A 15,895-nucleotide genomic window follows, 5' to 3' on the forward strand; every position below is an offset into this window, starting at 1 on the left:
ACAATATATGAATAAGCAAAAAGTCATAATGTCTTTAAGTTACAAATAATAAGAACACCTACCTTGCTAATTTTAAACAGAACCTCACAGAGGTTATACATTTTTTCAGCTCGTACCCAGTCAAGTGTACTAACCTAGAAAACAGGAAAACTTAATCGGAATGTGACATGACAAAGCTTTGCTAAAAATATGAGGCAAACATGTAAAAAAACATAAGTGTTTAACATACTTTAAATAGACGTATCATTAATAATTCTAATGTATACATAGAAAGTAAATGGAACATTAAAATGTAAGAAAAAATACCTCTGATTTTATTTAATTTTTTGTTAATCTTATGTTTCCATGGATCTAAATATGGTCTTGTAGCAGATGGAGATGCATTTTGTAGATGACTATAAAAGTGGAATGGCCGTATACCAAAGCAGTAAATAGAAAATGATGTTCCAACGTTAACAATCTCAGTTGCATTTTGGCCAATATGTCTATGGTACGCTCTTGCAAGACTTTGTAAACCTAGAAGCTTAAACGCTAGGAACAGTGTTTGTTCTACTGTTAAGTATCCAGCTGGTCTATTATAACCCCACACCTGTCTTTCAGTGACAGTAACCGAGAAAAAGCTTCTAATTAATAAAACAATCTATTGTAAAGGTACAAATATGGTAATTATCTCCTAAAATCAAATTTCTCAAAAGTCCATACTTTCAGCAGGGCATAAACCAAGTTAAAACATAAAATTATCACTAACAATTGTACAATGTTACAGAATATGCTGATGTTATAATAAATAAATGTTAAAAATACATAAAAAGGCTAAGTTGCTGCTATTGCTGCTGCTACACCTACTACAATAATAATAATAATAATAATAATAATAATAATAATAATAATAATAAAAATTCATATTACTATTATTATTATTATTAAAATTATTATTATATTTTTTCATGTACCTTTACAAATATCACTTTAGTAAATGTAATTGTATTATGTTCCTCTCTTAATCATTAATATCAATAGCATTACTATTATCATCAGTAGAATTGGTCACTATCAACATACTAAGATATTTAATTAAAAACATGGTTCAAATATTTCATTCTATGTATAGAAATATATATTTTTTCAAAATTACTAGGACAGTATTCTTCATTGTCCAACATGAAAATAATTACTTAAAAAATCCTTTGTATACATAAAAGAATTTGTGATTTAAATATCAAGTCCACAGCTCACAGTTAACACAACAGATGTTGCATTTTTGGCTTCAATTTATCGTTATTTGAAAGTTTTTATAACACTGATGCAAAACTGTTAAAGATACTACACAATGTAGACATTTAAGCATGAACATGTTAGAACCTGGTCACCTTGCTTCAATTACGATCTCATTTTTTTATTATGTCAATGTTTTTTAACTTTAGAGCCAATTCCATGAACCAGCTTGAGAACCACTTTGAAACATATTTGAGCTTCTTTACTCAGCAACAACAGAGCTGTCTACCTGCCAAATCATTCCCTCATCCCGAGGAGAAGAAAATTACTATAAAATGTAAAAGAAAGTTTTGAAAAAGAAAGTGTAAAAGAAAATCTGAATTGCCACCCTAAAATTCTTTTACTTCTATCAGGTCTGGTGCAACTAGAGAAGGGAGAAAACCAAAGCTGGGTGCATCCAGCAGAGATGGAGAACAAGTCATTGTAATTTCATAGTCGCCAACATTTTACCCTAATTTCCAGGGACATTTTGCTGCAGAGACATTTAATACACAGCACACAATAGTGTCTCTGTATCCTCGAAACATTGTGGCATGTTAACTGTATTTCATTATAGCGTAGTTTATTTTGCATTTTTACTACTGTTCATCAATAAGTATTATAATGCTTGCTGTGTAAGAATAATAGATGGGAACAATTACATCTAACATGCAGTAAAGTTAAGCTTTGATGTGCATTTATTCAGTATTGGATAATAGGGACATTTCCAGGATCAAATGTTTAAAACCTCAGACTGTCTCTCACTGTCTCTGAAAATTTGGAGTAGGCAACGATACACGTTCTGTAGTACATAATAAGCACATGTCACATTTATTGCAATGGAAAAAGTCTGATAAAAATCAAGCTAATTGGTAGTAATTGGTGACTGAAATGAGTTAAGTGTTGCTGTAAAGACTTTCAGAGAGTTCAAAGAGATGTTACAGGCCTGAAAACATCAATGGAGGGTCAATCCCTTTATGTGCACTAAAAAGAAGGGCTACATTTTATATAATAAAAAGAAGAGTTAAATCTTAAATCCTAAAAGGAAGGGTTAAATCTTCCATACACACTGTCATGGGGAAAGTGAAATCTTGAAATGGTGAAATCTTGGGTTTAAAAAATGGAGATGTTGCCTATAGCAGCCAATCAGATTCTAGTTATCATTTATTTTGTACATTCTACAAAATGATAGCTTGACTCTGGTTGCTATAGGCAACATCCCCATTTTTCAAACTTGCAGCTTAATACATTTACCCCCAAGGCTCAGTTACTAACCACAGAAGATGCAAAATATATTATTTTGCACACATGGTACTAATTGTTCACCCTCACTGCATATTGGTGCACACCCCCATTCTGCATTCGGGAAATGCCCCTTTAAAAACACTTTGCTTGAACTTCTACAGGATAGCAGGTCTGGATAGAAATGCACATGTTGGAAACAGCACAAGTGTCACTTTAAAGTCCTGATTACTATTAGTTTAGGACCAACCCCTTCATTAATATCAATTAATTAATGTTCCTTTTTGTTACTGAAATATTTACAAAGTATTAATTAAAGTAAATAAATGCTATTTGTAATATACTAATCTATTTACTTTGGCATGATTGATTATACCATACATTGGACCATATATATTTAGCTACTGCCTCACAGAAAGATGCAAATCTATTAAACTGACATATTGTGTAATATAAACTGTTTCAAGTCACTATTCTAAGGTGCTTTGTAATTGGACATTTGGTATGTTGAAGGGAAAGAAGTAGAAGGATGATTTGTATTGTTGTATAGTTCTTGCAACAATATTTTATTTTATATTGTAAAGTGGTTGCTATGGAAACAATACAATGGCTACTTTTCTTTTACCAATAACTTAAGACATTGTTATATACTGTGAACTGTTTATTTTTTTAATTATTAATTTAAATTAAATAGAATTCATAAAGGGTTGCTACCTTTAATTATAGCTTATGGTTTTTCTACAGGAATTTAAGTAGGCATTAAATCCTATTTGCAGTATTTCATATATCAGACAATTTTATGATGGTATTGGGTTATCAGATGTAGTTTATAATTTTATGTAAACATGATTCTACAACAAGAACAATCTAATTTATGAAATAAAAGGCACAATAAATAGAAAAATATTATTTTATTCAGAGAGAGAAGGGTACTAGTTCCCATTTATAATTGGCAAGACAAAATGGAGGAGGTTTGCTACAAATAGTCTGCCATTCAAACATAGAGAATGCTCTGTATCTAAATACTGACACTGGGTCTTTTGAATAAGGGTTCTTGTTTCATTTTGATGTCACCGTGAACTGCCTCAATCAAAATCTGTCATCTTAGCCTACGAATGTATAACTCAAACTCCATTTTTCCCAGGCTATCTCGGCTAAAATATTAAACGAGCTTGCTATAGTATCCTTATTTGCATTTTTGGTTTTTGCATACTTAGAAATTAAGAATACATATTAATGTTTTTCAATGTTTTTGTTGTTTTTTCTTTTTTTTTAAAACCCCCCAATTCTCTTAGGAGATGGGCCAAATTGTACCACACCCAATATGCTGAACACCATGGACAAGGGATGGCTGGCTGATTTCAGCCTGGGGGGCAAGCACACAGCAGCGGCCCATCCTTAAAGGGTCGTTTTTGGTGCAATATATATTTATCTATATAAAAAGAGGCTATTGTAGTGTTGCCTAATCCATATATATATTTTATGCCCAGGCCCAGAGCTGGATTAAGGCTCTGGGGGGCCTGGGCACTTTAGACAGGGTAACCTCCTATGATGTAGCGTGGTTATCATTTTAGACAAATACACAGGCAATACTGTGTGCACTACTGTTAGGTGCACACAGTTCTGCCTTCACGAGCAGTACACGGTGAAGCGGGACACACCTCACAACTGTCCTAAGGGAAACAGTGACCCAAGTTCAGAACTGTCTCACCAGATTCAGGACAGTTGGCAGACTGTCCTGCTCTCTCCTACCTGTTCTTGTCACTGTCCCCCCTTGTGGCTGCTGGTTACTTTAACTAATTTGCTGGTTGTCTGGATCCTGGAATATTGGAGGCCCTATTTGGAAAAAAAATGGGTACATAAAATTTAGAAAACTCCAACAAGTTCCAGTGTTAAATCAATAGCACCCACGTTTTATAATTAGGCCTCCCTCCAGCCACAACAATTTAAAATAATAATATTCATATTTGCTAAATAGATCTCTTTCCCTCCAACCAACCCTGACAATAGATAGCACATTTAATATATAAACCTATTTCCCTCCCCTCAAACAGCCCCAGCATTATTTTAAATAGCATTTACGTCTAACAAATATAACCATTTCCCACAATAATCCCAGGCATTAAATAATTCATAATCACATTTAATAAATAGACCTCATTCTCCCCAAACAGCCCCACAATCAATTAATAGCTCACCACCCCAGCATTAACTTAAAAGTGCAATTACTCCATCCTAAATTCATAGGACCCACTATTAAATTAAATTGTCCCACCATCACCCCACAAATAAAATAGCACCCAATACTTAGCCCCCACCTGCACTCCTCGATTAATAAATTGATAGCCTACATCCCACATTATATTAAGACCCTCTCCCTCAAATATACACTACATTCATATACTGCTGCCCCCCCTACACACACAATACATTCATATACTGCCCCCACAAACACACAATACATTCATATACTGCCCCCACAAACACACAATACATTCATATACTAGCCCCACAAACACACACAATACATTCATATACTAGCCCCCACAAACACACACTATACATTCATATACTAGCCCCCACAAACACACACAATACATTCATATACTAGCCCCCACAAACACACACAATACATTCATATACTGCCCCCACAAACACACAATACATACATATACTGCCGCCCCCCCCTACTCACACAATACATTCATATACTGCCCCCACAAACACACAATACATACATATACTGCCGCCCCCCCTACACACACAATACATTCATATACTGCCCCCACAAACACACAATACATTCATATACTAGCCCCCACAAACACACACAATACATTCATATACTAGCCCCCAAAACACACACACAATACATTCATATATTGCCCACACAAGCACACACAATACATTCATATACTGCCCCCACAAACACACAATACATTCATATACTAGCCCCCACAAACACACACAATACATTCATATACTAGCCCCCACAAACACACACAATACATGCATATACTAGCCCCCACAAACACACACAATACATTCATATACTGCCCCCACAAACACACAATACATACATATACTGCCCCCACAAACACACAATACATACATATACTGCACCCTCTCACACAGACGTTAATTTAGCATACTGACACTGACATATACAATATCAAGTTCATCCCCATATAACATAAAATTCTCTCATACGGATAATGATTAAACTGTTTAAGAGACCATAAAAAAAAAAACATGATCTGCCTGTGGCAACGATTAACCCTTTCCTTTCTGGTGGTTTTGTCTTGCAGGGAGCAGGTCATGTTAATACTGAATATCAGGACATAGTGAGCTCAATAGCGCTCCCCCCCTCCCCTCTTACCTGGCTCAATCCCCCGCGCTGTCAGTTCCTACACACATGGGACGGCACCTGTGCTCGTCCGATGTAACACAGAGGTGCATCGCGCGAGGATACAAAGTGGGAGGGAGGGAGGGGGGACGGATCATTAGGATCCGCGGACAATTGAAGCTGGGTGGTCCCGGGAAAGGGGCCAGCCATTGAGTACCTGGCAGCCCGAAATAATGTTTTTATGTCCGGCCCGGGGGATATGTGCCCCCCTGTCCCCCAGGCCAGCCTGCCCCTGACCATGGACCTCATTTAGACTCGTCTGTTTTAGGCGCTTCCAACAAAAAACAACTATCAAGAGATGTGCAGCAAGCACCATATCCGCCTGCATTTTGGACGCAATTAACACTTGCGACAGCTTGCGGCTCACTACGAGAGAAAGGGCAGAATGTGGAGTTGTGAAGGTGTGACCATGTAAGTAAATCCTAGTCGCAGTGAGGGGCAGACGCAACACACATCAAAAAAGGGCTAAAACCATGCGGCAGGAATTAGGTGGCACAAGCAGTTAGCTAGCTGCAGGAACTGCTCGCAGCTCAGTAGGGTATTAAAAGTGGGACGCGACTGGGGTTGCTTGCCACTCGTAATACCCTACCAAGCTGCGGCACACTCCCACTCCTACACTTCTTAGATGGGCTTTCCGTCCAACTTTAAATGAGGTCCCATATGTGGGCAGTAAAATCTAACCTCTGCTGACCCCCTGTTTAATAATCTGATTGAAGTTGATCAATCATTTTTGATCATGTTAGCAAATTTAGTTGCCAAATGATGGCTATTGGTCTGTGTGATCTTCTGACTGTAGTTGGAATTTGGAAGCATGCAGTCATATTTCACAGTGTTCATGTCACACAGAGGTCATGCCGAACATCAGGCATTGATCAATTTCAATTATAATTGGGCGTTGATCTCATATTATTATTATTATTTTATTATTAATATTTATTTATAAGGCGCCACAAGGCATCCGCAGCGCCGTACAGAGACAAACAAAATTACAATACAATGAAACACAGCACAGTACAGTAAACACAGCAACTCAGTAAGCTCAATGCACAGCTAGAGAGGGCGGGGAAGGGGGAGGGAGGATCCGCAAACGACGGGGCCCAAGAAGGAGGGCGCGAAAGACAGGCAGACCCCCAGGGGGGAGGAGGGAGCGAGAGTGGACGTGGGGTGGAGGACCCTCGAGGAGGAGGGCTAAGTAGCTGGAGAGCAGAGTTAGAAGTGGTGGAAACAGGAGGAGAGATGGCCCTGCTCAGAGGAGCGTACAATCTAAGGGGAGGGGTGGACAGACAGAGAGACGCAGGGGAGAGAGGGAGAGTAGGGGGACAGAGGCAGAAGATAAGGTAGGAAGTTAAGTGGGAGACAGAAAGGCTTTAAGAAAAAGGTGGGATTTTAGGGCCCGTTTGAAACTGGACAGATTAGGGGAAGTTCTGATGGAGGGAGGGAGCTTGTTCCAGTGGAGGGGGGCAGCGCGGGCGAAGTCTTGGATACGCGCGTGGGAGGAGGTTATAAGGGGGGAAGAGAGGCGACGGTCAGAGGCAGAACGGAGAGGGCAGGATGGAGCATGAATAGAGAGGAGGGTGGAGATGTAGGGCGCAGTGGAGTTGGCGAGGGCCTTGTAGGTGAGTGTGAGGAGCTTAGCTCATACCAACACTCCCTTCTAGTGAACAGCAATAGTGGACAAAAAAAACGAAGGTAGATTTTTTTGGTGTGTAGCCAGCTATAAATACATATATGATATATAATATGGGTCATTCCCACAGCAAAAGAAAGAGTGACCTGTCTGCGACGCACTTGTGCTAAGCAACATATGGTGTGCTCTCCTATTTATTTATGTTTGCTTCATAACATTAGCCTCTATGTCATTTAAGCACTTTCCTTGCTTATTAAGTGAAGTTGGTGTCATGATTTATTCGGGAATTTTTCAATACTGTGATTTTATTGCTGTAATTATTATAATTTGTCTGTTGCAGCAAATGTGTAGGTAACATGCTCATGAACAATATTTCAGCCCACAACATATGTAGGAAACATGTACAATATATATGAACAGGAACCCCACAAACAGTTACATCTTTGCTCTGTAGATCTATCAACAACACACTTATTTATGAAGCTCACATTGACTCAATTTGTAATGTCTGAATGGCCAACATAGCCTATAAATTACAATACAAAATACATACAGTCACACACAATGGGTTTCTATCGAAAATAGCAAAGTTATTAGCAGATACTACTCTGCAACCCATGTACACTACAGTATAATTTCCTTTACTTCAAGAGTATCACTAATCACAGTTGATTGCAACATGTCATGCACCTGTTTATTGTTTTTGAAGTTATTCCAATCTGACCAGGTAGTCCAAACAATGAGCCATTACTCTGTTTAAATTTCTTATGATTCAGTAATCCAGTTGAGTTGGTTTGCAGTGGACCAATAACATTTAGACTTGCATGCATTGGCTTGTGAATAGCATTCTGATTGGCTTTGATAAAGGTCACACTTTACATTTTAGGTGGGGTTAATTAAGGTCAGAACAACTATTGTGTTAACACACACGGAAATGCAGGAGGTGAAGTGCTTTAACTAACTTTAACTAATTAGAGCATTAGAATGTTAACAGCAGCGCAAAGTGTTTCAGCTCAAATTGGTGTTGGAATTTGTGGTGTAAGATTAGGGTGTGATCCAACATATTTAAATGCATTATAGTTTCTTTTGGGAGAAACATGCAAGAACTGACAACCAAATAGCAGTTCCAAAATGTAAAATGAATATGTTAATATTACATCCCGCATTGTTATCCTTGCTGATGGTGATGAGCGTAATGATGATGTACATGGTAATCGTACTGAAGATTCACTATTGTGAAGTGCAAACTACATTCTAGGTCACCATCACTTAATGTTTGTGTAATACTTATAAAGGAACACTCTATACCAGCCACTGCTTTGTCTGCCAAACCTCACTCTATTAGGCTGACGGAAAAAGTACAGTATGATGCATCATAGAACACTCTCGCTAAATGCATTCTTCACAAAAGTGATAACTTTAGAAATGCCTTCCAGGTTTGTAGAATGTGCATAGAATGTGCATCATTGTTGGAACTGACAAGGGGCTAGTTTGTATTATTTTTTAAACAGAGCTGCATACACTGCATACACTCACACTACCCACCCCCCTCACACCCACACACACTAGATTTAACTTTTAAGCCCCTCTTGCTTTCATTTGCAAGTAGTATTTTAAAGCACAATGTGGATATTTTGAGTTGGAATACTGCTGGATCACAGTGAACAGAATTTCTAGGGTGTTGTATAATCCCAGCTTTGTCATGAGCTTTGATGCCATTGTAACTAAAAAGTAAAATATTATTCTAAAAAAAACCCAGCACATCTGCACTTTTGTTATAGCAGTAATAGAAATAAAAAAATATAAAATACACAAGCGAAAAAATATATTTCTTTATAACCAGTTCATGGTGTCAATGTGAAAATTGTCTCGGACATAAAGAGGTCAAGGAACTAAGGGCCTATTACCTGGTCACTTACCTTATTATCAGCTGATTTGTGTCAAGGATAATTTCAAAGCCTTTAAAAGTTGGAGAAGGCTGAATATCGTGGTAAAGGTGAGAACCTATGTACAGTAGATTGACAGGTGATTTAACCCACAACAACGGGTGAGTGAGCCTTAGGGATGCTTATGGAAATGGAGAGCACTGTCCATTTAGGGCATCGTCATGTGTCAGATACAGAGATCAGAAAGGACAATTTTCTGGTTTGGTTTACAAATAAACTTAAACTAAAGAAGAGAGATGGGGTATAGAATCAGTAAAAGAGATAAGGGTGGTTTGGGACTCACAATAAGATACTAATGCAATAATTTTGAAACGTTTTCAGAAACACATTTAAATATATTATATAAATCATTGAAAATGCAATTATTGGGAATTAATTTTAATTATGATTTAACCCATTGTTAAAATATGTGTGTGTGTGTTTGGTGGGGGGTAGTTAGAGCTATTAAAGGAAAGATAGAGATAGGAAAAATTAGAGTCACCAACATAAATCTCAGTTGTAAGATTCAACATTCTATTGTATTGGAGGATCCATAGTACTGTATAAAAGGGTAAGAATGAAATATTATTCTCATAGTACAGAAACCAAAGGTTAGTGATGGATTCTAAGTGGTACATTTGCCAGACATAGTAGATTGCATTTGTCAGAGGAGGTTTTTCGCCTAAATAGCTGCTATCATGTACTTTACTGCATGAAGAATATGTTTAATAAGTTTTACAGAATATTTAGGTGACTCTGGGATGGGGTGATGAAGTAAGGAGTAGGAATGACCTGATGGAAATAATAATACATTCCTTGATGAGTTGGTGGCTCTCTCTTCAGAGTTTATTCTTTTTTAGGGCACCACTAAATAGAATATTTATATAAGATTAGTGAGTCAAGGATTAGCAAAAACAAGTAATAAATAATTTTTAGAGCTTGATTATGTCCTAAAAAGAACACAAAAATTTTCAGTTTTGGGGGTATATTTACTAAACTGTGGGTTTGAAAAATTGGAGATGTTGCCTATAGCTACCAATCATATTCTAGCTGTCATTTAGTATAATGTACTAAAGAAATGATAATTAGAATCTGATTGGATGCTATAGGTAATATCTCCACTTTTTCAAACTCACAATTTAGCAAATATTTTTATTGTGTACAGTTTAAAATTATACCACAGCATAAAAACATCCTAATTTTTTATATATTTATATATATATATATATATATATATATATATATTTTTATATATATATATATATATATATATAAAAAATATATAGTCTGGAGTCTGGACTTTGATTAAAGTGGATATCTGACTATTGGTTCTGGATAATATCACCACTTTGTACCAGTTTCTCTATCAGGTTGCCCCAGAAACTTGGCTCTGTTCCATGGACGTTGTCTCCCAAAGTATAGTTAATCCCTATCAGCTCCCTACGCAGTCCTAGGTAAGTGCAAGTGCAAGTGCATAGTTCATTGTGAACTAAGTACAGTCCATTAAGTTGTTTAAACCCAAACACCATTTGAAAAGACCACATGGTACCTCTCATCTGTAATGTAGAAGATAAAGCACTATCTGTCAGTTTGCAGGTGGAGAAATCCTGTTTAGTTTGGTTGTTTTTTTTAAGAGACAACTGTCCCATCTCTCCCCCCTCAGACTACCTTATATGTAACCTTCTCTGCAACTATCAGTTCTGTTGTGCAGTATAAAAGCATTAGGCATTAGAATTATGGTGCAGGCAGCTTGGGGTGATGTCACACATACTGTTTAGTGCTGTTGTAATGCAACTGTAATACAGTGCATGACGGTCATAGTTCCCAACATAGTAAAATCATTTTAGGGACCCTTTGCTGCTGTCAGTCGATCCAAGCAGAATGCAGTTCTGGTATGCCTTATAGCACCACATCCATCATGGAAGTTTAGAATTTGATTGCAGAAAATATTCCATCCATCTGAATTTGATATCATAATGTACATTTTTGCCTTTTAAGCACCCAGGGGTATATTTACTAAACTGCGGGTTTGAAAAAGTGGCGATGTTGCCTATAGCAACCAATCATATTCTAGCTATCATTTATTTAGTACATTCTACAAATGACAGCTAGAATCTGATTGGCTGCTATCTCCACTTTTTCAAACCTGCAGTTTAGTAAATATACCCCTAAACGTTAACTTATAAAGCTTAGAGAACATGAAAATATGGTGATAATTACATCCAACTTTCTAATTTTTAAGGGCGTTCCTTTTTTCACTGTGCAAAAAAAACACTTGAATTTTGCACCAGCTCTGAGTCTGCAGAGATTTGGTCTCAGCTTTTACTTTTAATTGGATACATTTTGTACCTTTAGGCATGCTTTGCCCAAAAATCTTAAAATAAACAAAATATCCACATATAATTATGTATAATAGTTTGCACATATAATAATGTATAATAGTTTGCACATATGGAACCTGAGTCATTAAGGAGAAGGCAAAAAAAAGGAGAAAGTTTGATTCTGGACGCCCCATGCTACAATGCAAAGGGTGCAAATTATTTTATTATTTTGCATGTAAGGAAAATACTAGTTGCTTTTTCATGAAGCACACAAATACTTGATGGCTTTATTGTTACACTGAAATCTAAAGTTGATCTAGGACACGCTTTACTCCAACTATAAATCAGTCTCCACATTTTAAATTCCCCCCCCCCTCCAATGCAACATGGTTTTGCCAAGGTGCACAGTTACTCCTTTTTTTTGCTTTGCTCTCCTTAATGACACAGGCCCATAATGTATAATACTTTGTACATATAATAATGTAGGGCATCCACTGGGGACAGAGAGTAGGCGAGCAACTTGAAGTGCGCTGAGCAGGGGCGGGCCTAGATTTTTTTTTATTAGTCCCGCCCCCTTTTTACTTTGATCAGTAGTGGACTGCCTGTGTCCGCATACTGTGTGCAGGTCCGTGTCAGTAGAGACAAGAGAGTATGGTAATTCTCTGTCTGCCTGTCTCTGCCGATGCAGATCAGCACATAGTGAGCGGCTACAGGCAGGGCTGGCAATTTCTCCGATTGCCCCTCCCTCCCCCTACCCCCGTGATCCACTACTGAGACATAATTAATCTAGGTGCAGCAATGCTTAAATAAGGTGTTTGCGGTGCGCATCCAGTGTGCTTCATAAATTATCCACACTTTTTCCCTCATTTTTCTTCAGAATATATAAACACCAAAAATCTGAAATGTGCGCACACAGCTTCATCAAACAGAAACTTTTTTGAAACTATTTTTCTTTGAATGTCAGCACAAAACAGCCTATCCCATTGTGAACTTCATTACACCGAGAACAACTACCAGGTGCTGTACTGATGACAGCTGTGTTGGGCATAGGAGCTTTTTCCAAAGCACTTAACATGTTTGTGTCTTAGGTGATTTATGCTGATTTATGTGTTCAACTTTAGAATCCCCTTCCCAGTGTGCTACACACTATTATTTATTTTATTAAAATAAATTGGAACTATGTAGAACCAGGTGGAATAATAAGCAATGACAAAATAGATACATTTAACAAAAAACTTTCATTTCTTATTATTTTTGAAGCAAAATCCAACCTGAAGGTTGAATTATAAATGTTTGATGTTCCACTATAAGATATTTCTGTATTGTCCAAGAATGAATTGATGGTGGAGGGTAGAATAATGTACACTGTACATGTTTCAATGTTTAGTATAAAACATCCAGATGTTCTATGCAATATATAATTATTATGAATCAAGGTACTGAAGCTGAGTAAAAGTGCAAAAGTGAAAAAAAGGGGCACATTTGCACCTTGCAAAACCTTTGCTTTGGAGATGGAGGTTGAATTAAAATATGGATACATATTTATAGTTGGGATAGGGTATGTCCTATATCAACTTACATTTCAGTACAAAAATAAAGATATCAAGTATTTGCTGCTTGAAAAGCAGCCAGTATTTTTACTGTGTGCAATAAACTAATTATCACCCCTTGCATTGTAACATGGTTTGTCCAGGAGCAAATTAACTTTTTTTTTTTTGCATTGCCTAACTCAGCATTAGACCCCAAGGGCCTGAGTCATGAAGGAAAGTAAAGCAAAAAAAGAAGTAAATGTTCTCTGGGACAAACCATGTTACAATGCAAAGGGTGCAAATTAGTTTATTATTTTGCTCATAAGATAAATACCGGCCAATTTTTTATGTAGCATATATTAACTTCATAGCTTTATTTTTACACTGTAATTTGAATATGATCTAGGACATACCCTACCCCAACTATAAATCTGTCCCTACATTTTAAATTGACCTCCCCTCCAAAGCAACATGGCTTTGCCCAGGTGCAAAGTTAATACTTTATTATGCTTTGCTCTCCTTAATGACTCTGGCCGCAAATGAGTCCTTTTGCATCATACAAAAGGATTAAGACTATTCTGTTCCAAACAGATTTTTTTCCCTATAAGTTAAAAGGGACACAATTAAAAGCTGCAAATCACAGTGATGTCTGTCCCAGCCTTTCCAATAAGTTAATCCAATGTGCCTTTTTCAGAATTCTAAAGTAATTGATATTTTATGAGCTCAATGGGGATGGGTTAATTTGCGTTAGCACAGTTTGATGATTAGATGCTAGCAATGTAATTACATTGTAACTTCCAATAAGGTTGGAATCAGAGCTGGATTAAGGCTTTGGGGGGCCCGGGGCACTTAAAACAGGGGGGCCCCTAAGATCTGAAATTAAGAGCAAAGTGTCATCATGCACAAGAGAACGTTACAAGTAGGTGGTGAATATTAAAAAGTCAATCTGACCAATTCTATCTTAAAAGGAATATTTATTTAACATGTATCCAAACATAATAGCATACTTGCCAACTTATGATCCGGGAGCCTGTCGGGGAAGGTGGGAGTGCAGGGGGCAGGGCTCCGAAAATCACGTCATTTTGGCCCCGTCCCTGTGACTTAATGATGCAAAACTCGTAATTTTATAGCGGGGGCAAGGCGAAACGACGCGATTCCTGGTGAATCACAGCATTTTGGACCTAAACCTGCCCACTTCACTAGGAAGTGGGGAGACCCGGGAGATTGCCACAGTTGGCAAGTATGCATAATAGTGAAAAAATAAAATGTTTCATATATTATATGTATCTATACATACACACACACATATATACAATAACATAAATACATATGTATACATATATATATATATATATATATATATGTTACAACTACTGACAGCTACCTCTACTTCTTTTGGAAAGCTGGCTAAGTCCACAAAGATGTGAAGGTAGGATGGCTGGATGTAATATATATATATATATATATTTATATATATATATATATATATATATATATATATATATATATATATATATATATTAATATTAGTACAGGTACTTGTAAATTGTACAGGCACCTCTGTATAAAACGCATGTTATATAACGCCATTGGGTATAAGGCTATAAGCAGTGACACATCCTGCATTACGACACCTACAGCCCACAATATGACATACCTCATCCAGAGGGCTCGTCAAGGTTGTCTGCACAAGAAAAATCATTGCTTCCACAAGCTAAAATACTGTACATTAAAACAATCATAAAAACCACACATTAAAATGGATATTAACACCACACATTAAAACTAACAATGATACTACACATTAAAACTAACATAAAAAATAAACATTGATAACATAACACCAATTTCGACTATAAATGCTTGTGTATATATGTGTGTAGCTATGTATGTATGTATGTATGTGTATATATATGTGTATATATATATATATATATTTATATATATATATATATATATATATTTATATATATATATATATATATATATATATAAAATAACGCAGCAACTATGTTATAAGATCCTCTATTTTATTAATCATCATTGAAGTAACTATCGAAGCCTGCCACTTACATTAAAACTATAATTACATATTTATATATGTATCTCATTCAAGCTTTAATATAAGTGTCTGACTTCAGTAATTACTTTAATAATGATTAATGTTCAGTGTATATTTATTGAAACATAACTGATGAAAAAAGTAATCATATGTACCGTATTTCCCCATGTATAGGACGCTCCATTGTATAAGACGCACCTATATAAATCATGTGAAAAAATTGAGGATAAACATTATCCTCAATTTTTTCACAGAGTATTTGTGCAGCTTATACAGAGGAGAGACAACGCTATAGTGAATTCTGACTTACCCTGTCAGATGCTTCCTCTGTCTGGTAAAGTCTTCTGTGTTCTTTCTGTCTGATCCTGATGCTGGAAACCCGATTAAGGTCCTTTTCTGCGATGTCCGGATGTCCTTTCAGGACCTTGACAATCCTTCCAGGACCTCAAGGTCCTGAAAGTTGAGGTCCTGAAAGGATGCCTTTCAGGACCTTGACAAGGTCCTGAAAGGACATCCGGACATCGCAGAG

General features: G+C 36.7%; 1 protein-coding gene across 1 annotated transcript in view; it reads right to left on the minus strand.

Moving 5' to 3' along the window:
* SNTG2 (syntrophin gamma 2) overlaps positions 1 to 15,895 on the minus strand; it is a 369,337-nt gene that overhangs the window by 52,676 nt on the left and 300,766 nt on the right. Inside the window, exon 13 of the mRNA XM_075201515.1 lies at positions 63 to 134. Coding sequence (XP_075057616.1) covers positions 63 to 134 — 72 coding nt within the window. The remainder of the gene's footprint in view (positions 1 to 62; positions 135 to 15,895) is intronic.

The sequence above is a fragment of the Mixophyes fleayi genome, chromosome 3 (genome assembly GCF_038048845.1).
Source record: "Mixophyes fleayi isolate aMixFle1 chromosome 3, aMixFle1.hap1, whole genome shotgun sequence".
NCBI lineage: Eukaryota > Metazoa > Chordata > Amphibia > Anura > Limnodynastidae > Mixophyes > Mixophyes fleayi.